Source organism: Phalangium opilio, unplaced genomic scaffold, assembly GCF_054372755.1.
Source record: "Phalangium opilio isolate 3A_F unplaced genomic scaffold, DU_Popi_V2 ptg000528l_1, whole genome shotgun sequence".
NCBI lineage: Eukaryota > Metazoa > Arthropoda > Arachnida > Opiliones > Phalangiidae > Phalangium > Phalangium opilio.
In genome coordinates, this window is record NW_028324242.1 from 1,045,477 (window position 1) to 1,068,306 (window position 22,830).

At 37.2% G+C, this 22,830-nt stretch overlaps 1 protein-coding gene across 1 annotated transcript; it reads right to left on the minus strand.

The window, feature by feature from the left end:
• Nucleotides 1-9,188: 9,188 nt before the first annotated feature.
• LOC149588935 (uncharacterized) lies at nt 9,189-11,324 on the minus strand. Its single transcript, XM_089862016.1, has 4 exons — nt 10,971-11,324; nt 10,546-10,751; nt 10,190-10,479; nt 9,189-10,125 (listed from the first exon to the last, which is right to left on the minus strand). The coding sequence occupies exons 1-4, from the start codon at nt 11,057-11,059 to the stop codon at nt 9,277-9,279; spliced, it is 1,434 nt and encodes a 477-aa protein (XP_089718142.1). The 5' UTR covers nt 11,060-11,324; the 3' UTR covers nt 9,189-9,276.
• Between the last annotated feature and the right edge of the window lie 11,506 nt (nt 11,325-22,830).

Below are 22,830 nucleotides of genomic sequence, written 5' to 3' on the forward strand. Positions count from 1 at the left end.
AAGTGGAAGTACCAGGCCTTTAAGACGTCTGACCGACAAAAATGATCTCTTCGACGATCTTCTCCACTATTGCGCCGTTGGCCGACTTACAAAAAGCATTGAAGGAATGAAAGAAGGATTGTCCAAGTCTGGAGTTTTGGAAAAAATGGAGCAGTTTCCTCACTTGTTCCATGATTTATTTTGTGAAAATGACGAGAAATTGACCACCGACACACTCCGAAAATTATTTAAAAATATAATGTACTCGGATAGAGGAAGTAATCAATATGCATTAGAAATGCAAGTCGTTTCCTTTTTTTGGGAGTACTTGGAATTGTGTGCTGAAGTGGGAAGTCAAGTGTCACTTGAAGATATTTTAATTTTCTCGACTGGTGCGAGTTCTATCCCCCCGTTAGGGTTTAATACGCAACCAAGCGTTGGTTTTGTTCGAAGGCCTTTAGGTTACATAGAACAAGACGATTCTTTGCCGTTAGATCCAAATAGTGAAGTCCGACCAAAGCGATATTTACCAACAGCGAGCTCCTGCAGTTTGACAATCAATTTGCCAATTTACAGTTCTTTTGAAAAATTCAAAGAAAATATGGATTTTGGAATTGGAAACACAGCTGGCTTTGGTATGCCTTAGGGTTAACAACGCAATTTACGTCAAAAAGTGTGATTCGAAGACGCAGAAAAGGGGGTTACTGCTTTCATTGAGATCTGGAAAAATGTTTTGCAAATAAGTTATTTGCCCTAATTTTGGTACAGAAATTTCAGACCAGATGTGATGGTATAGGAGGATTTCCGCTTCGAAATGTTGGATGTGAATGAAACAGTCTATTATTATGTGGCAAATTATAGTCTCGCCATAAAATTATTCAATTTGTTTTAAATACTGAAACCCCCTATTTTTGCAATTTCAATAACTAAAGAGACAATGGAAAATTTCAACTTGACAAGTGTTCGAGTTCTTTTTTGTTTTTTACCTATTTCTTAGTTTATAGTAGTGTAATTTTTTCCTTCACTTATAACTAGACAACTGGTCAAATGTCGTTTTCTGCTGTACTTATCTATCCAAATGGACATTTAAACGAAGTGAATATTAACAAACATTTCAGAAAATACAAGTACAAATATAAATAAATCAAAACATATTTTTGTAATGCTAATTGCAAAAGATATTTAGCAATACGGTTTCAATATAAATGTAAAGCACATCATTTAATAAAGCTACATTTCACTGCATCCACTTTTTTATGTGTATGATAGCACTGAAGCATTATTAAAATAGAAATGGATATAAAGAACCAGACATCAAAACCTATTTGAAATTTAAGTATACGATGTGGTATTTTGAAATATACTACGTCTCTACGACAAAATTTATAAATGTAAAGTTCTTATTAATAAAGCTAATGAACATTCATAAGTTAAACACTACAAAGAGTATTTTACATATAAGATTGGAAGGTCGAGCCCCTGGCAAGACATTTGAAAAGAGGAGCTGTATTTTTGTTGTTTCTAGATCCGGTTATCCGTCACTGCCTGTATCACAAAGCTTGGCACTGAATGAGATATTGTGTCTACTTTATTGTGTTACCTTCGTTAATTAAGCCCTTGCGCGGCGCCGATTTTTATTTTTCGTTTGGCAATTTAAGTTGCCGAATTTTCTCAACTGAGAGCGCTGTTAGCTGAACTTAAAGAATTTGAAATATTCATTCTCGCACTTGGAATTTTAAATATTCATTTTCGAGCGCGTAAAATAGAGAAAAAATAAGAAGTCTCGTTTCTTAAAAGTCGCCACCCTTCGAAACTACCGCGCACAGGCCAGATTAACGTAGGCAACTTTAATAGTGAAGGCAGTTAGGGCAAGGAAACTAGTGGTTTAAAATTAGGTCAAGTGCGTACGATTTTTAAGTACTACAATACATTTACTAATTAAATCTTCACAAAATTACGATTATGGGACTATAAATTAAATTATTACTAACCTGAGAAAGCTTAGCACATGATCATACAGAGCAGACGGGCTTGACTAATTTGTAAACATCTTGTATCAGATCTACCACATCTGTACTATTTAGCTAATTTTTGCACCGTGTCTCTAAAAAATACTATATAATGTAGGTCCGCGGTTTTGTCTAACAGACCCTTTTTTAGTCTACACTATTCAGAACTCATTAATTTGGCAAAAGTTCTAAAAATAGTTGGACGGTCTCGATCGTATGTAATTCTGAACATCCACTGTTCAGATTTCATTCTTCTTTAGTAAGAATTTTAACTTTTATCAGTTTAGTAAACGATAACAGTCTACAGATTAGTCAATCACAGAGAAGATATTTATAATAACGTCAAGACAACGGAAGAAGAAAAGTAATACTTATAGATCCATTTAAAACGTACCCTTCTACTCCTTATATATTAAACTAGCACACATAAGCCTCGTTTTTAAATTACTAGAAGTTAATTAGACTTGAAGTGCCTGTGATTGAAAGATTTCTATAAAGGACTTTTCTGTCCCCCAGAAGGCAATAATACGTCTCACCCAAAACCTAGTAGGCACTACCTCCCTTAGAGCCTTCTTTTTAGTGTACTCCATTTATGACACAAGATAGGTGGTAAAAAACCACTCCTCAAGTGCTGGCGAGATTTTCTTTCTATAATTCTTACTAACGAAACAACTATGCAAGACCGCGTTTCTCATTTGATGGCCTTTGACAAGTGACACGTTGGAGGATTTCGTGTAGTAACAACATAGATGATAAACACCAGGATCAGATGGCCGAGGGAAAGCTTGCCGCGCTTTGTAAAAACTTGAAAAACAGGGTAGGCTCTACTTCCGGAAACCAGCGCATGCGTACAACATAGAGTCATGAATAAAGAATGCACGTGAGGAAAAAAATTTCCTCACGAGCATTCTTTTGAGTTTTTAAATAAACATTAGGCCTATCAGCTATCATCTTATAGTATCACATGAGCATATCTTGGCACTATGGCTTTAACTGACTCAACAACGTCCTAAAATGCTGACAGCCTGATAAGTTTGGCATCGAATTGGTTCGTATATTTTCAAATAAACAAAATGGTCTCTTGTCTTTAAAGAAACAGAAATTAAAGAAAATAATTTGTAAAAACATTTGTGCAGTTCTAGTTGCCACGGGACAGCGCGAATAACGACCAGGCAGACCTCATCTGCGCATAAGCGGAAGTCAACTGCAAACCCCCCCCCCCCCTCCGGGCACAAGCGCGGCATAGAGAGATCGGTACGCGACAATTTGGTCTCGCCGTTATGGTCTCGCCGTTTTGGTCTCGGGACAAATGGGTCTCGGGACTATTGGGTCTCGGGACAAATGGGTCTCGGGACAATTGTGTCTCGGGACAATTGTGTCTCGGGACAAATGGGTCTCGGGACAAATGGGTCTCGGGACAAATGGGTCTCGGGACAAATGGGTCTCGGGACAAATGGGTCTCGGGACAAATGGGTCTCGGGACAATTGGGTCTCAGGACAAATGGGTCTCGGGACAAATGGGTGTCGGGACAATTGGGTCTCGGGACCTAACCCAACCCAACATTGTTTGGGGGTAAGAAGATTATTTATATGAGTATTAAAAGCCCGCCTCTTACCACGAACAATTTATTAGCAATAATAGAAATATTTTAGGAAATGTGTCAGATAATTAATAGGAGAATATTTTGGAAAAGGTGGCAGCAGCTAACTATTAGAAGAATATTTGGAAAAGGTGGGAGCTAATTAGTAGGAGAATGTTTTGGAAAAGGTGGCAGCTAATTAATAGGAGAATATTTAGGAAAAGGTGGCAGCTAATTAATTGGAGAATATTTAGGAAAAGGTGGCAGCTAATTAATTGGAGAATATTTTGGAAAAGGTGGCAGCTAACTATTAGGAGAATATTTTGGAAAAGGTGGCAGCTAATTAGTAGGAGAAAGTTTTGGAAAAGGTGGTAGCTAATTAATAGGAGAATGTTTTGGAAAAGGTGGCAGATAATTAATAGGAGAAAATTTTGGAAAAGGTGGCAGCTAATTAATTGGAGAATATTTTGGAAAAGGTGGCAGCTAACTATTAGAAGAATGTTTTGGAAAAGGTGGGAGCTAATTAGTAGGAGAATGTTATGGAAAAGGTGGTGACTAATTAGTAGGAGAATGTTTTGGAAAAGGTGGCAGCTAATTAATAGGAGAATATTTCGGAAAAGTTGGCAGCTAGTTAATAGCAGAATATTTTGGAAAAGGTGGCAGCTAATTAATAGGAGAATATTTAGGAAAAGGTGGCAGCTAATTAATTGGAGAATATTTTGGAAAAGGTGGCAGCTAACTATTAGGAGAATATTTTGGAAAAGGTGGCAGCTAAATATTTGAATATTTTGGAAAAGGTGGCAGCTAGTTAGTAGGAGAATGTTTTGGAAAAGGTGGTAGCTAATTAGTAGGAGAATGTTTTGGAAAAGTTGGCAGCTAATTAATAGCAGAATATTTAGGAAAAGGTGGCAGCTAATTAAGTGGAGAACATTTTGGAAAAGGTGGCAGCTAACTATTAGGAGAATATTTTGGAAAAGGTGGTAGCTAATTTGTAGGAGAATGTTTTGGAAAAGGTGGCAGCTAATTAATAGCAGAATATTTTGGAAAAGGTGGCAGCTAATTAATAGCAGAATATTTTGGAAAAGGTGGCAGCTAATTAATAGGAGAATATTTTGGAAAAGGTGGCAACTAATTAATAGGAGAATATTTAGGAAAAGGTGGCAACTAATTAATAGGAGAATATTTTGGAAAAGGTGGCGACGAATTATTGGGGCCATTGCTTTGGAAAAGGAGGCAACTAATTAGGTAACCAAATAATCACGAGACCAAACCGTCCCGAGACCAAATAATCACGATACCAAATAGTCCCGAGACCAAATAATCACGATAACAAATAGTCCCGAGTCAAAATAATCACGATACCAAATAGTCCCGAGACCAAATAATCACGATACCAAATAGTCCCGAGACCAAATAGTACCAAATCGGTGAGACCAATTAGTCCCGCGACCAAATCGGCGAGACCAATTCGGCGAGACCAAATTGTCCTGCTCCTTAGAGCGGTGCACTACGGAAGTGATATTTTCCGATCCTTGTGTTTATTATCTATGGTAACAAGAAGGAATATACTATAGTATATTACATCTTGGTAGTAATTAGTGCAGCTAGCAGCTAAGTTTTTTGGAAAGATATTAAAAACTAATGAAAGAATTTTTCTAATAATTATAAGATATAATAAGAATATATATAAATCCAAGATATAATACCAAATGATTTTAAAATTCAAATTATTTCATGGATTTCGTTTTTCTCGAGGTATACATTAGTTTTTCTCGACGGATTCATTCGATTTTCTCGAGGTATACATTCGTTTTTGTCGAGGTATACATTCGTTTTTCTCGAGGTATACATTCGTTTTTCTCGAGGTATACATTCGTTTTTCTCGACGTAAACATTCGTTTTTCTCGACGTATACATTCGTTTTTCTCGACGTATACATTCGTTTTTCTCGACGTATACATTAGTTTTTGTCGACGTATACATTGTTTTTGTCGAGGTATACATTCGTTTTTCTCGAGGTATACATTCATTTTCCTCGAGGTATACATTCGTTTTCTTCGACGTATACATTCGTTTTTCTCGACGTAAACATTCGTTTTTCTCGACGTAAACATTCGTTTTTCTCGACGTAAACATTCGTTTTTCTCGACGTATACATTCGTGTTTCTTGACGTATACATTCGATTTTCTAGACTTATACATTCGTCTTTGTCGAGGTATGCATTCGTTTTTGTCGAGGTATACATTCGTTTTTGTCGAGGTATACATTCGTTTTTGTCGAGGTATACATGTTTTTTCTCGACGTATACATTCGATTTTCTCGAGGTATACATTCGATTTTCTCGAGGTATACATTCGTTTTTCTCGACGTATACATTCGATTTTCTCGACGTATACGTTCGATTTCTCGACGTATACATTCGATTTTCTCGACGTATACGTTCGATTTCTCGACGTATACGTTCGATTTCTCGACGTATACATTCGATTTCTCGACGTATACATTCGATTTCTCGACGTATACATTCGATTTTCTCGACGTATACATTCGATTTCTCGACGTATACATTCGATTTCTCGACGTATACATTCGATTTCTCGACGTATACATTCGATTTCTCGACGTATACATTCGATTTCTCGACGTATACATTCGATTTCTCGACGTATACATTCGATTTCTCGACGTATACATTCGATTTTCTCGACGTATACATTCGATTTTCTCGACGTATACATTCGATTTTCTCGACGTATACATTCGATTTCTCGACGTATACATTCGATTTCTCGACGTATACATTCGATTTCTCGACGTATACATTCGATTTCTCGACGTATACATTCGATTTCTCGACGTATACATTCGATTTCTCGACGTATACATTCGATTTCTCGACGTATACATTCGATTTTCTCGACGTATACATTCGATTTTCTCGACGTATACATTCGATTTCTCGACGTATACATTCGATTTCTCGACGTATACATTCGATTTCTCGACGTATACATTCGATTTCTCGACGTATACATTCGATTTCTCGACGTATACATTCGATTTCTCGACGTATACATTCGATTTCTCGACGTATACATTCGATTTCTCGACGTATACATTCGATTTCTCGACGTATACATTCGATTTTCTCGACGTATACATTCGATTTTCTCGACGTATACATTCGATTTCTCGACGTATACATTCGATTTCTCGACGTATACATTCGATTTCTCGACGTATACATTCGATTTCTCGACGTATACATTCGATTTCTCGACGTATACATTCGATTTCTCGACGTATACATTCGATGAGATCTCGAATTTTGTCCGGTTTGGCGTGCCATAAAAACCATCCTTTAGTAAAATCGTTGCCTGAAATTACTAGTGTAGACGCCCTATTTAAACTCCTCGATGCTGTGAATTCATTTCCACTATGTACTGGTATTATTCAAGAGGAACTTCAGAAGCACTTTGCTACTAAGGAAAAAACTGCGGGCTACATAAACAAATTTGACGAGGCTGTTCATTCAATAGCATGTAATATAGTTTTGAGTCAGCATAAGAAACAAAACAAAATTAACTTGGAAACTAAAGATTTATGTGAGCCATGCACAAAATACCGCAGAGTTTTGATAAATAGCATTATTCGTCAGAGGAAATCCAATTCGACCAAACATGGCGAAAGAAGAAATTGTTACTTACCACGAGACAAGTTAATAAAAAAGTTAAAAACTAAATCTCAAAGAGTTATAGACCATAGGAAAAGAATCAAGAAAATCAAAAGTAAGATTAAGAAGGATAGCAAACTGTGTGGCCAATATTTCCACGACAAAGACAGCAAATTCATCGCAGATAAGTTAGAAGAGCAAAAGAAAAGTTTGCCTAAAAATTCCTTTAAGAGATTATTTGTGGAACAGCAATTAGCGATTATGAGAACAAAAACAAAAAGGCAGCGTAGGTGGCACCCTAAAATCATCAAGTGGGCTATTCATCTGCACAAAAAATCCTCCTCCGCTTACAATGCTATGCTTACGAGTGGAATTTTTGAATTGCCATCCAAACGAACCTTGTACAATCACAGTTCACATGTTGGACTTAACTCGGGATTCAGAGAAGAAAGTTTAATTCAGGCAACGGAAATGTTTAACAAAGCTTGTCCTGAAGAGCATCAAAAATTCGTTTCAGTTATTTTAGATGAAATGAAGATCAAGGACGACATCATTTATCGAGCTAGTACAGGCGAGCTAGTTGGCTTTAGTAATTTGGACGACACTGGGAATGAAATTTTAAAAATAAGAAATCAAGGTGATGATTTACCAGAAGTAGCAACGCACGTCTTACAAGTAATGATTAGAAGCATTACTGGTAATTTTAAGTATCCGCTTGCATATTTCCCTTGCAAGGACATGAACTCGGATAGCCTTCATCGAATCATTTCAGAAGCAATATCAAAATTAGAATTTAATGGCATCAAAGTGTTAAGCGTTATTGGTGATGGAGCAAGCACAAACCGTAAAATGTTTCAAAACTTCGTTCAGGATGGTTTTCGGTGGAAAAATATATATGCCTGCGATGAAGATCGGTATATATATTTTATATGTGATCCCCCTCATCTTTTGAAGACAGCTAGAAATGGAGTTAGCAATAGCAACTTTCATACCAAAACAAAACATCTAATCAAGAACGGGCAACCAATTTTGTGGACGCATCTTTTAAATTTATACGATTTAGATTACCAAAGAACTGTTAAACTTGTGCCGAAACTAACAAGGGACCATTTATTTTTGGATTCACACTCCAGAATGAGAGTTGGCCTTGCAGCCCAAGTTTTCAGCGAAGCAGTGGCAAATGCGCTAGAATTTGAGTTTGGAGATGTGTGCCGTGAAACTGTGAAACTAATTAGATTAATGAACAAATTTTTTGACTGTATGAATTCAAGAAATTTCAAAGAAGGAATTTTGAAGCGTAATCCCAACTTGGCCCCCTTTTCTAATGAAAATGATGAAAGATTAAAGGTAGGTTAATGGTTTTTTCACACAAGTTAGATAGACAAAAACAGAATCTTCTCTTATTTAGTGGCTGGAAGGACCCTTCTTACAGTATTTTGAAGAGTGGCAAATGGAAGTTGACAGATTGCCTAAAACCGTTAAAGCAGCTGATAGGAACAAGATGTCTCTAAGTAGAGAAACTGTTCTGGGTTTACAGATGACAGGTAATATAATTATGTTTATGGGTAAAAACTATATTAATAATAACAATAAATCTTCACGTGAAATTTTCAGCCAAATCAATTCCTGCTATAATTCGATTTGTACTAAGAAAAAACGCTAGGTTTGTGCTAACAAACCGTTTAAATCAAGATTGTTTAGAACAAGAATTTGGCAAACAGAGAGGTTCATGTGGAGGCAATAACAATCCTGATATTTTACATTATGCGCAAAACATTGACCGATTCAAAGATTTGGATGAAATTATTAAAGCTCCTCAAACTGGAAACACTTTTATCGAAAATTAATGGAAAGGCTTAATTTTTTTGGCATTTTTTTTTTAAATTTAGTAACTCATTAATGTGTTTTATCACAAGCAGTTGAAAAATAAAATTTTTACAAAATCATTTTTCTTGAAATTTGTTTCAAAATTTATTAACGCATTAATGCGCTATATCACAAGTTGAAAAATAAAAATATCACAAAATTGTTTTTCTAAACTAAAAAAATATCACAACCATTACGGTCCTGGACTATACCCTTTACTTTAAGGGGTAGCGTAAAATCTTTCCTAATCACAGTTAGATTTTTATCTTTGGCGTTTCCTGAAGCTTTCTTGTTTTCCTTGCACTGTTTCAACCCTTTCCGCAAACTTGCCTGCGATCTTAAATTTTCATTCTTCTTCCCAAAATATTTGGCTCGTAAATATAGTTGCAATCCATTGCCCCTCAATTTTAGATAACTTTCAGTCAGTTTCCTTAGAACGAAATCTTCTTTCCCATTAGGAACTTCAGAACACTGTAATAAAGTCTTCCAACTATCCTTCACAGTGTCATTTTTAATAACAGCATCTCTTGCCTCCTCCCTTCGTCTTGGATTATTATCTGCGAGGGTCTTTCCATCGTAAAATTTGTTTATTATTTTGTCAATTGTTTGGAAAAAAATAAACGTGCCCTTTTTGACATAGAGCAGGCCCCCTCTATCATTCAACATAACCCAGCTAGTAATTTCCAAGTTAGGTAACTCCTCGGATAGATACTGTTTAATGTCATTTCCTGCACCTTTAATAGCAAGGCTATCTCTAAGATTAAAATCCCGCGCTATCGCTTTGCTTTTGCAAATAGAATTAACTGTCGAGCCAGCAACAAAGTACAATATCTGAAGCTTTCTGAGAACTTCTTTAGTGTCAAACTTGACAGGAACATTTATGCTTTTAAGACTGTCGGATTCCTTTTGAAATTCCACTTCTACTCTTTCTACATGTATTTCTAACAAATTTAAAAGGTGTCTAAGTAGCTCTGCAGCACAGTATTTTCTTAAGTGATAGTCAACGCAAGCAAAAATCTGCAGTAATTTATAGAAAAAAATATTAATTTTTGAATAAGAACAATTAGCTTAAACACCTCACAGGAGGGGCAAATGAAGATAAATATGACATTGCATCCTCTAGTATCTTCTCATTTGACTGTAGTAGTTGAGCATCTGTCCAAAATCCTTTAGCTTCTCGTAATGTTAAATCACTTAAAGCTTCAAAACCTCTATCCCAAGGAGGGATTTTCTTGTCTCTAACCGCACAACTAAAATCTTCTAGTACTAATCTTAGTTCAATCACCGTTCGTGGTTCATTATATTTTCGTAATAGAGACAACTTCCCCACGCTCGTCACCAAATAGTCTTGGAACTCTTTTTGTGAAATTCCTAGGTATTATAACATTATCAATTATATACCTAAAGTTTGGAACAAAATGTTTAATAAAGCATTACTTGACTTAGGGGTTCCCTTTACTCTTTTCTTGGGAGGAGATTTTTGCACTGCTATGTTTTCCCGAACAAGAACATATGGTTTTTTGAATTTCAAGCTAAGCTCGTTATTAGTCCACAATACTGCAGAATGTTCGTCAGGTTGAGGAAGATTTAAAACTAAATCTATATTTTCATTTATTTCCAGCTCCTCTAGCTTGTTTTCTGGCCTTTAAATATAATTATATGCTTAAATTTCAAGTTTCAATTAAAACAAGATTAAAAACAATCTGAATGTCTGCCTGAGTTGGGGGAGTTCTTGTATAAAATATGAACCAAGGCTTAATGAAATGGAGATAATAACTAACAGATCTAGGCTATTATGTTATTTAAAACTAATGTATTTAGTTTAGCACTTTGTAAAATTGCAAGCCATTAATGTTAATTACCTTTTAGAATATAGGTGATCCTCATGTGGAACGTTTCTTGGTCTTTTCTTATCGCCCTCGAACCTAAGCGACCTAAACACACGCGCCATTTTGATTTTCTTAAATGGCCTTGAAGGACTCCCTCTAGTTTGATCGGTATACGGGGTTGGAAAACGAGGGGGTTTGCTGGTCCTCTAGATTCACCGTCCGTACCCATGGGAAGAAGAATGAAAATTTAAGATCGCAGGCAAGTTTGCGGAAAGGGTTGAAACAGTGCAAGGAAAACAAGAAAGCTTCAGGAAACGCCAAAGATAAAAATCTAACTGTGATTAGGAAAGATTTTACGCTACCCCTTAAAGTAAAGGGTATAGTCCAGGACCGTAATGGTTGTGATATTTTTTTAGTTTAGAAAAACAATTTTGTGATATTTTTATTTTTCAACTTGTGATATAGCGCATTAATGCGTTAATAAATTTTGAAACAAATTTCAAGAAAAATGATTTTGTAAAAATTTTATTTTTCAACTGCTTGTGATAAAACACATTAATGAGTTACTAAATTTAAAAAAAAAATGCCAAAAAAATTAAGCCTTTCCATTAATTTTCGATAAAAGTGTTTCCAGTTTGAGGAGCTTTAATAATTTCATCCAAATCTTTGAATCGGTCAATGTTTTGCGCATAATGTAAAATATCAGGATTGTTATTGCCTCCACATGAACCTCTCTGTTTGCCAAATTCTTGTTCTAAACAATCTTGATTTAAACGGTTTGTTAGCACAAACCTAGCGTTTTTTCTTAGTACAAATCGAATTATAGCAGGAATTGATTTGGCTGAAAATTTCACGTGAAGATTTATTGTTATTATTAATATAGTTTTTACCCATAAACATAATTATATTACCTGTCATCTGTAAACCCAGAACAGTTTCTCTACTTAGAGACATCTTGTTCCTATCAGCTGCTTTAACGGTTTTAGGCAATCTGTCAACTTCCATTTGCCACTCTTCAAAATACTGTAAGAAGGGTCCTTCCAGCCACTAAATAAGAGAAGATTCTGTTTTTGTCTATCTAACTTGTGTGAAAAAACCATTAACCTACCTTTAATCTTTCATCATTTTCATTAGAAAAGGGGGCCAAGTTGGGATTACGCTTCAAAATTCCTTCTTTGAAATTTCTTGAATTCATACAGTCAAAAAATTTGTTCATTAATCTAATTAGTTTCACAGTTTCACGGCACACATCTCCAAACTCAAATTCTAGCGCATTTGCCACTGCTTCGCTGAAAACTTGGGCTGCAAGGCCAACTCTCATTCTGGAGTGTGAATCCAAAAATAAATGGTCCCTTGTTAGTTTCGGCACAAGTTTAACAGTTCTTTGGTAATCTAAATCGTATAAATTTAAAAGATGCGTCCACAAAATTGGTTGCCCGTTCTTGATTAGATGTTTTGTTTTGGTATGAAAGTTGCTATTGCTAACTCCATTTCTAGCTGTCTTCAAAAGATGAGGGGGATCACATATAAAATATATATACCGATCTTCATCGCAGGCATATATATTTTTCCACCGAAAACCATCCTGAACGAAGTTTTGAAACATTTTACGGTTTGTGCTTGCTCCATCACCAATAACGCTTAACACTTTGATGCCATTAAATTCTAATTTTGATATTGCTTCTGAAATGATTCGATGAAGGCTATCCGAGTTCATGTCCTTGCAAGGGAAATATGCAAGCGGATACTTAAAATTACCAGTAATGCTTCTAATCATTACTTGTAAGACGTGCGTTGCTACTTCTGGTAAATCATCACCTTGATTTCTTATTTTTAAAATTTCATTCCCAGTGTCGTCCAAATTACTAAAGCCAACTAGCTCGCCTGTACTAGCTCGATAAATGATGTCGTCCTTGATCTTCATTTCATCTAAAATAACTGAAACGAATTTTTGATGCTCTTCAGGACAAGCTTTGTTAAACATTTCCGTTGCCTGAATTAAACTTTCTTCTCTGAATCCCGAGTTAAGTCCAACATGTGAACTGTGATTGTACAAGGTTCGTTTGGATGGCAATTCAAAAATTCCACTCGTAAGCATAGCATTGTAAGCGGAGGAGGATTTTTTGTGCAGATGAATAGCCCACTTGATGATTTTAGGGTGCCACCTACGCTGCCTTTTTGTTTTTGTTCTCATAATCGCTAATTGCTGTTCCACAAATAATCTCTTAAAGGAATTTTTAGGCAAACTTTTCTTTTGCTCTTCTAACTTATCTGCGATGAATTTGCTGTCTTTGTCGTGGAAATATTGGCCACACAGTTTGCTATCCTTCTTAATCTTACTTTTGATTTTCTTGATTCTTTTCCTATGGTCTATAACTCTTTGAGATTTAGTTTTTAACTTTTTTATTAACTTGTCTCGTGGTAAGTAACAATTTCTTCTTTCGCCATGTTTGGTCGAATTGGATTTCCTCTGACGAATAATGCTATTTATCAAAACTCTGCGGTATTTTGTGCATGGCTCACATAAATCTTTAGTTTCCAAGTTAATTTTGTTTTGTTTCTTATGCTGACTCAAAACTATATTACATGCTATTGAATGAACAGCCTCGTCAAATTTGTTTATGTAGCCCGCAGTTTTTTCCTTAGTAGCAAAGTGCTTCTGAAGTTCCTCTTGAATAATACCAGTACATAGTGGAAATGAATTCACAGCATCGAGGAGTTTAAATAGGGCGTCTACACTAGTAATTTCAGGCAACGATTTTACTAAAGGATGGTTTTCAGGTATAATTTTCCCGTTAATTTTTAGAATGCCACTGGCCTCACAATCTTTTAAAACATACGATTTAGTTATTAGTCCCTTCTCTATGTTTTGAATTGTTAAAGCAATGCCACCATCAACAGTAACCAAGACCCAATTTTTAGGAATACATTTTCCAGCGAGAGTCTGAGAACTGACTTGTTTACTAAATTCCATAACATTGTCATGAAAACTACTTTCAAAATGCACAGAGTTAACCTGAAAAGTAAATAAAGTTTTCCCTGTAAAGACTGTTATCAGTAAAAATCGAAGGATTTACATACATTAGAGCTATTTATAATCATAGTTGAATTTAGAACACTTTCTTGATCAGCATGATTTTCACTGTAATACTTGTCACTAAATGTGCCATTCAAACTGGCAGAGCTGCTAATTTGTCCCTCTTTGGAGATAGAAATATCTTCCTCAGATATGCAGATAACATTGTCATATTCCATAATTTCCTTAGATTTAACTCCGTCCTTAACTTCCAAGCACTCAGATGAAGTACATTCAACACTTTTTGTATTCAATGATTGACAATGTTCTTCATTTAACGATGGCCATGACTGATTCTGCATGCCAATTAAAAATTGTGACTTAATTTCTTTTCACAAATAAAAATGAGAAACTCAAACTTACCATTAACTTCAAGGTTTCCGAAGTTTCTTGAAACTGTACAGGGTTTGGGTTTTCCGGCGTTGGTCCCTTCCCCCCAATAAAATGTTCCTCACATATATAATAAGATTTTTTGGCAATTTTTTCAATGTCTAATTGGTTATCAAAACGCCCGCAGGCCAAAATCCACTGTTTACATTTGTCAAGATCTTTTCTGGGCCGGGGAAAGGGAATAAAGTTGGGATATGTTACCCGAGGCTTAGCGGGATCAGAGTTATTAAGACACAACGAATACATACACCGTTTGTTTTTCGGCATTTTAAGGTTAGTATTTAACGCCAAAAACTATCCAAAGCGTGTTATTAATAAATTAAATATATATTTATATTTAATTGGAAGTTTACTAACGAGACCGCACTATATCAAGTAGGAGCAGCAAAATCGGTCGCCATTTTTGAATTCCTGGATCACGTGATAGAAATAACCTTGAACGACTCCGTTCACGCGCATCGAGCTGATCGAAGAGCGGGGAAGAAAATTTTATACAGTGGAAGGCTAGCCTTTGCTGGTCCTCTAGATTCACCGTCCATGACTTCACCGAGCGGTGAAAATAGCAGCCAAGCTAATTTCACCCTACCGCGGTCCTTACTTAAATTCTTAGTCACGTGGTAGGGTGGATATAGCCTCTACGCTATTTTCACCAAGGGTAGGAATAGGCTTCCGCCTATTTCTACCCGGGGGTGAGAATAGTGACACTCTATTTTAAAAGTCCAAGCAGACGATTCTTTCGCGACGGCGGAGTTAACTGTTGTTTTTACCTCTCCGAGTGACGTATGTCACGGAGAGGTTCTGTAACGATCGTGTGTGTCTGTTTGTGGGTGTGTTTGTTTGTGTGTGTGTCTGTTGTTACACCCACGTGACCGCGTTCGCAGTTTCCAAATCGGAGCAAACGTGTTCGCCATTTCCGAACTGCATTCACAGGTTCGGAAATGGCTCCTCTACTTGAGTTCTCACACCACCATCTTCTGGTCTTTGTCCATTCCACACGGACACCAAACTGTACATACTGGCTTCTAATCATCATCATCTTCTGGTCCTCGTCCATTCCACTTGGACACCAGTCTGTACATACTGGCTTCTAATCACCACCATCTTCTGGTCTTCGTCCATCCCACTTGGACCCCAGTCTGTACATACTGGCTTCTAATCACCACCATCTTCTGGTCTTCGTCCATCCCACTTGGACACCAGTCTGTACATACTGGCTTCTAATCACCACCATCTTCTGGTCTTCGTCCATCCCACTTGGACACCAGTCTGTACATACTGGCTTCTAAACACCACCATCTACTGGTCTTCCGTCTATTCCACATAGACACCAATCTGTCTTATTGGCTTCTAACTCCATAGTCATCGTTTGGTTTAAGACATTCGCGGCGATCAGCTAGGGTTACGAGAAACGTCTAGCCTCCCTAGGGTGGGTTGTCCACCAAAGGTTTTCGCAATTGCGGTTGTTCTTGCTTTTAGCTGTAGTTCGACACCCTTATATACTACCTATTTGAGTAAGGCGAGCAACCGCAGTATGCTTCATTTCAAACGTCAATATTAGTCAAGTCTTTCAAGAATGTTTAATGGTTCTTTTTTAAAACGATGTAACGTTCAATAAGGCGAATAACTAACGAAGAAAATATTAAATATTAATTATATTTATTTTAATATTTAAGATAATCTTGTTTCTCAATTCAAAATTAATACGGAAAGAGCTAAAAAGCAGTCTATGTTTTTGCCTGTGTGTGTCCGTCCGTTGTTACACTAGTGCGCTGCGTTAGAAGTTCGTTTTGTTTTGATGTGTAAAGAAATCCTACAGAACCATAATATTCCCTTTATCCATAATATAAAGTGAATATGTGGAAACACTTTTCGTAATTATGATGCGTTTTGTACTTTTGTAGCTTTAAAGCTCTGTTTCATTTTGATATTCCAAAGATTTCTTTTAATATTGTTATTTGAAATGGCTGTTTATATATTACTTAAGCTATACTACATCTGTATATAGAATATTCCTTGGTTTAGTGATTTCATGAAGAAAGCTAAGATCTAGACTCTGGCGGGTATATCTAGTATTACCCGCAATAGGCTTAATGAAATTAAAAGTAAATAAGTGAGGCCTGAGGTGAAGTAAACTTTGGGTTTTGATTTTCGTGTCTGAAATGAAGAGACATCAACGGTTCAGAGTGAGCCGAAAGTTAAATACACTCTTAATTAATCAGGTTAAGATTTTTTAATTGAAGAAAAGATCATGGTGGCAATTAGGCTAGTAGGGCTAAGCTACATAGTTTTTATTCTCTTTATCGTGCGCACTGAGTAACAGTGCGTCTAGCTACAATTTAGCTTTGGTATTATCAGAAGGGAATAAGAGAGAAGGGAGACATTAGAGCCTGCTTTGGTAACGAGAGTCCGACCAACCTCAAGAAAACCGCGAAAACTTTGCGCAAGTACACAGCTTTTAACCAATTTACTGCAAATATAGTTCTTTAAGTTCTCCGCGGTATCAGGCGGCCTATTTGTCTGCTAGATTTTCATTCTCCAAAGGCTTAGGGCTGTCGATGTTTCGTTCTTGTGTAATTATAACATCAAGTATGTATTTTATTGAAAATAATTTTTATTTTTTAATATTAATTCAGAATAATTAATTTTCATCTATTTATTACTTTCAAATTATCTGATTTTGGTATGTTCTCAATTCCCGTGTATCTAAATTAATTGCACAGCTTGATTTCGTTTATCAACATGAAATTCGGCCATTTTTATCTCCTTCAATGTAAAGTTGTAAACAAAACTACTTTTTATTCGTCAACCGAGACGTCACCTTCTTATGTGACGTCACAGCTAAGACAGAAGTTAGATAGGCAATCAGTGAAGGGTAGTTGATTTGAGGTTAGTAAGACTGTTGTTACGAGTGTAAAGCATTATGGAGATATAAAGTGTGTCCCTTCTCTCTTATTCTCTTCTGGTATTATTTAACGCCTTAACACTCATGTTGGCAAACTAAGAATATTGTCGAGGTGAGACGAGACGATAGTGTTTACACTGCAAACCAGTTGTGAATGTAGCTATCAGAATATAGGTTAAACAGCTGAAGCGTAGACTTCATTTCCTGTTCTTTTTGCCATTGACTGATTTCCATGTGTCCAAAATTTATCCTTATTGGATGTAAAATGTCGTCTGCTTTACTGTATATTTGCTATGCTTGGAATACTGCTTCAATATTTCGTAAATAATTCCATATCTAGGTAAATAACTTTGTAGTAGTAGACCTCTTGACTCGGAGAGGTAATATTTTGGTTTTCCCAACTTGTTATGTAAATGAGATGAGTTCCTTAAAAGAACGCAAACAAAATGAAAAGGCTTTAAAGGCCGATAAACCAAAGAGGGTAGAAAGAGGGGGAGTAGAAGGCTTGGCTGGAGTGTTCTAGCTTTGAAAGTTTACCTCTAAGCTTCCGGTGTGCGCGCGCATCTTTCTCTGCCTTCTTATTGGTTGAAATAGGGTGAACCGGATATTAGGAGGAAATTATAACAAATAAATAAAAAAGAAAAGCGAGAACACCCAAAATGCCTTGCCAAAGCCGCTAGCTTCTACTCCCCCTCTTTCTACCCTCTTTGGATAAACGATTGAAAGAACTTGAAAAGAAGGAAAACCTTATAGAGGTTATTAGGAGAAAAGAAGTTATATGGAATAAATTTGATAAAAAACACAGAGACCGAGATGAGTTAGAAAATGCCTGGGATGAAGTGGAAATTGAAACCAAAATGATAAGTAAGTAGATTATTATGATAAATAAAAATCTTAAACGACTTTCATTTTACATTTTTTCCACAGAAAAAGATGCCAAAGCTTCCTGGAAGTATCTTAAAGACCAGTTTCGGGAACATTTTCATTTAATTTCAAAAACAAAATCGGGGCAGGAATATATAGAAGAAGAAGATGTATCGATGATCACATGGCCATTGCCAAAAGTAGATAGGGGGGAAAGTAAAGCACTTGGAAGATCCCCCGCGCCATGAAAACCTAGAAACCCCCTTTCCTCTCTCTCACAGTTCCTACCCCCTCGCGTAGGAGAGGCATTGCACATTGCCAGTGCCTATTTGCAACTGAAAAATAGTTCTGTAAACAGTTTTAAAAGGACTCCTACTAGCTAAGGCTTAACAAGATTGCATACGGATATACGGTAAAGCAACATCTGTGAGTGGAAACGTTAAAATTAATAAATGACGATCTTTTTACCACGGACGATACTGGAAGTAGAATTAGAATATTTAACTGTATGAAAGGTAATGGATCCATGAATGAACTGTTATATGATATGATTTGTGATCTTCTTAAGTCAAAACATGAAGAAGATAGTGGTGGTTATTCTGCATTTCTTTTTGTCTGGACTATTAAAGGATAAAAATCAGCGCCCCGAATTTTTAAACGATGTAACACTTGGTCGATTTGAATTTTCCTTTAGAGTAGACAATTTCACCTGCTACTGTCCCGGGGCGCTGCCGTCGCTATGAACTACCTCTCAAAAAAATCGATAAACGGTTGGGGTGTTTTCTCAAACGTCATTGGCTAACTCGCATAGGGGGTAAGGGAGAGGAGAGAGAGCTTCTAAACTTAGAGGAAACCCACAGTCAAAGGTGGGGGACCATCCTCGAGCTTTACTTTTTGCCATTGCCCATTTTTTAAAAGTTTATTGTTCTTAAAAGATGTGGTCACGAGGAGACAGTATGCTTATTGTTTAACCTTCAAAGATTTGTTCTATTAAACAGTTATATCATACAATTTCAGTACAACATCAAACATGTCCGGAAAATTCAACGGAAATGAGGAAATAATTTCGCGAGATGTGAGTCAAGCATCGAGGGGCAAATCACTCAAAACTCTGTCTCTTCACCGATTAATAGAGTAGTGGCACTCCATGTTAACTACCCATAGAGCTTAATACAGTCAAAGGCAAGTAGGTGCCATTACTCTATTGTACACGTAATGTTTTTAGCACAGGCATGGGTAGGGCTTTTTAAGATTTCGTATAATCCCTTTTGTTCAGTTAAAACCAGAGTGTACACAGATTACGCTGAGTGATTTGCTACTTGTCAAGACTTTAGCACATATACTTTTTTATTTAATGCATTAATGGAATCGCACTGTTAATTAGGATGAATCGTCGGAAATAGAAGAAAGGCTGCCACTAACAAGACCGGATATTGTGAGTGAAGACTGTTGTGAGACGAGATCATCAACATCATCATCGAAATTGCCATCCTCATCCTTCACAGAGCCTCCTGATATTGCAAATGAAGGCTGTGGTGAGACGAGATCATCATCATCGTCATCGAAGTTGCCATCCTCATCGCTCACAGAGCCATCAAAAGTTAGGAAGCGACAACGGACCATAGAGGATGAGGAAATCCAAAAAATTGATTGGTATCAATATGATTTTGTAATTTATCCATTACATATAGTTATGACTGTATTTTTAAACTATTCAAACATATGTTAGCAGTGGCGGCTCAAGTCAAGTGGAGGCCCCAAGCGGTAACCACTTTGGGGCCCCTAAACTCAAGATATTAAAATTAAATAGTAGTTGTAAGAAGAAATTTATATAAGAAGGCCTAAAATAGCGTCCGGTGCGCGCGTGAGAGTCGACAATCCTCCCTTAATGTGTGGGAGGGTTGTTGAAAATGAGCCGGGACTTAATATTTTATCTTATATCGTTTTTCTTTGGGGTCGCCTGAGAGCGCTCCGAGATCGCTCCAAATTTACGTGTTACGTCATCGCTCTAGCTCGGAGGACCGAATGTAGTTGCTCCGAATGAAAGACAAAAGTTTTTTCAGAGCGGTTTTTTGACGTCTTCAGGCGCTCCGTCTCTAGAGTTGGAGCTTGAAGGAGAGAGGAATGGAGTGGAAACCCCCATACCTATAGCGTTTCCTGTGTACCCCCACCTACGGCAACATAGTCCTACCAGCATCCTCAGCGGTTAGGTAGGGTCGCACTGGACGAAATTGTAAAGGGCGCTCCCTCTATCCTTAAAATAGAAGCTAGTTCTCATACAAATAAAATGGCGCTACGCGGCAGCACTTAGCAATCGCCTACCGAAGGGTAGGGTCGTGCGCGAGGTACATTGGGAGAGATACGGTGCCGCAGGTCGCCCATCATCATTTCCAATCCATCTCAACTCCATTATCCCTTGTCTCGGAGCAGCTCGTTTTTATCGCAAAGAAAAACGCTATATGTTTTCCACCATCTATTTCTTTTACCTTTTCGTTAAGCCTTGTTTTGATTTTTGGAACTCCCGAAATCATTCGTATAGTACACTTGATTCAATTTTGAAACAATTACAGAACGAACGATTTTCACGTAGAGACACATATTCAAAATCCATCAAGTCATGTATGTTCAAAACCTTAAACTAACTTGTTCATGGCAATTAAAAGCAACCGTCGTGCAGTTTCAGAAATGCATTTCCTTTTTCCTTTGCTCGAGGTTTGCTTTTTCTCTAGGTGGAATACGTCATTCGCGTCCGTATGACCTATCCCCATGGGATCTCCAATGGGAAAGCGCAGAGCAATGACGGGCATGAAAGGGGTGGGGCTTACTTGTCCACTGACACCGGCGTAAGAGTAGAAGCGTAAAATCTCGCAACGTAGGTCTTCTATATCTATATAAATCAAAGTCCTGACTGACTGACTGACAGACAGACTGACTGACTGATAATCAACGCTCTGCCCCAACCACTTGCCCTAGAAGGCTTAAAATTTGCAGGAACGTTACTCATAAGTAGTAGGCGCGTACTAAGAAAGATTTTTCCAATCCGCCCCCATCTCTATGCAACAAAGTCCGCGCGTTTCAACCGAATTTGCAAATATTTAGTACACTGGTTTACTTTAAAATATAGACGGGCTGAATGGTCTTTTGGGTTCGATTTGTTGCCATCTTTTTAAATGGCGGCCAAAAACTTAAAAACCCTTCTTTATGTAATAGTGTCCGCGTGGAAAGTAATAAAAAATGTCCCGACGGGCTGACGGGCAACGCCGAGTGCCTTCGCTCCTAGGGTGCTACAAAAGTATTAGTCATCAGTAAAATCTACCCATTCTTTATATCATTTTGATGGAAGTTCTTATTGCACGCGAGCGACGCCGCGGGTATATATATAAATCCCTTCTTGGTAATACTGAAAGGGAAAATATTCTTCATTTATTTCCTTTTAAATCTATTAGTCTCTTCCATTTTTTAGTTTGAAAAAAAAAAATTGTTAACGGAAGAAAATTAATTCTGCTCAATTCGGGGCCCCATGGCATCCCGGGGCCCCAAGCGGCCGCTTAGTCCGCTTACCGTTAAACCCGCCACTGTATGTTAGAATTTTAGCCAAAGTCGCTGCTCCAAAATCAAAAGACGAAGCCCAGTTGTTTGCCGATTTCATTGCTAGTCAGCTGAGAAAAGTTGATAAAAAATACCCAAGACAGTGTCAAAATCAAATATACAATTGCATTAATGAATTTATTGACTTGTCAGAACAAATTGAAGATAATGATTAATAAACTATTTTAACGTTTACAATTGTTTATTTATTTTTTAACGCCTGGCAAATCCCATTGCCAAGGAACAGCTCCTTCATTCCAGAAATACTCTGCGTAACTATCACGGCATTGCCTTGCATTTAAAGAAAAGTTTCGCGCTTGTGAACCTCTTAAGTTGCGTAAACCAGTTTGAGGCTCATCTTGCCAGGTTCCAGCATGCAATATTCCTAAGCTATCTGTAAAATCAGCATAGCCTGGTGGACAATAAACTCTTTTTGACGGTTGCTTGTTTTTTTCTGATGACATTAAGTAATTATGCAAGACAACAGTTGCCTTAACAACCCGATCAACGTTCAGTGGCATAAGATTTATCGTTCGATGGAATATTCGCCACCTGGCTCCTAGAATCCCAAAGGCATTCTCGCTGCAACGTCTTCATGAATTGTTAATTCGCATTATTGTGGGTTTTGCATACACGCAATTTAATTCAACTTAATTTCTATACCTTGCCCTACTGAGACGGTAATTAAAAACCCTCATTTTTGATGTTAACCCCTTCCCAGGAAATGGTCTTAGAAAATTAGTTGTCAGAGCAAATGCTTCATCTCCAAGAAGCACGTGGGGTGCAATAACATCACTTCTCGGTAGCTTGGTTGGCTCGGGAAATCCTATTTGTCCACTGTTTAATGCTTTACCAATGTCCGATGATCCAAAAATACCACCATCCGAGTTAGAACCATACCCTCCGATATCCACGGCCAAGAATCTGTATTCAGCATCAACCACTGCCATCAATACAATTGAGTTTGTACCCTTTAGTGAGAGTAAAATTTTTGTATTGAGGATCTTGCAGTTCACATAAACATTCTTAAAGAAATCCACAAGTCGCTTGCCTGGGGTAAAATTTTGATACCG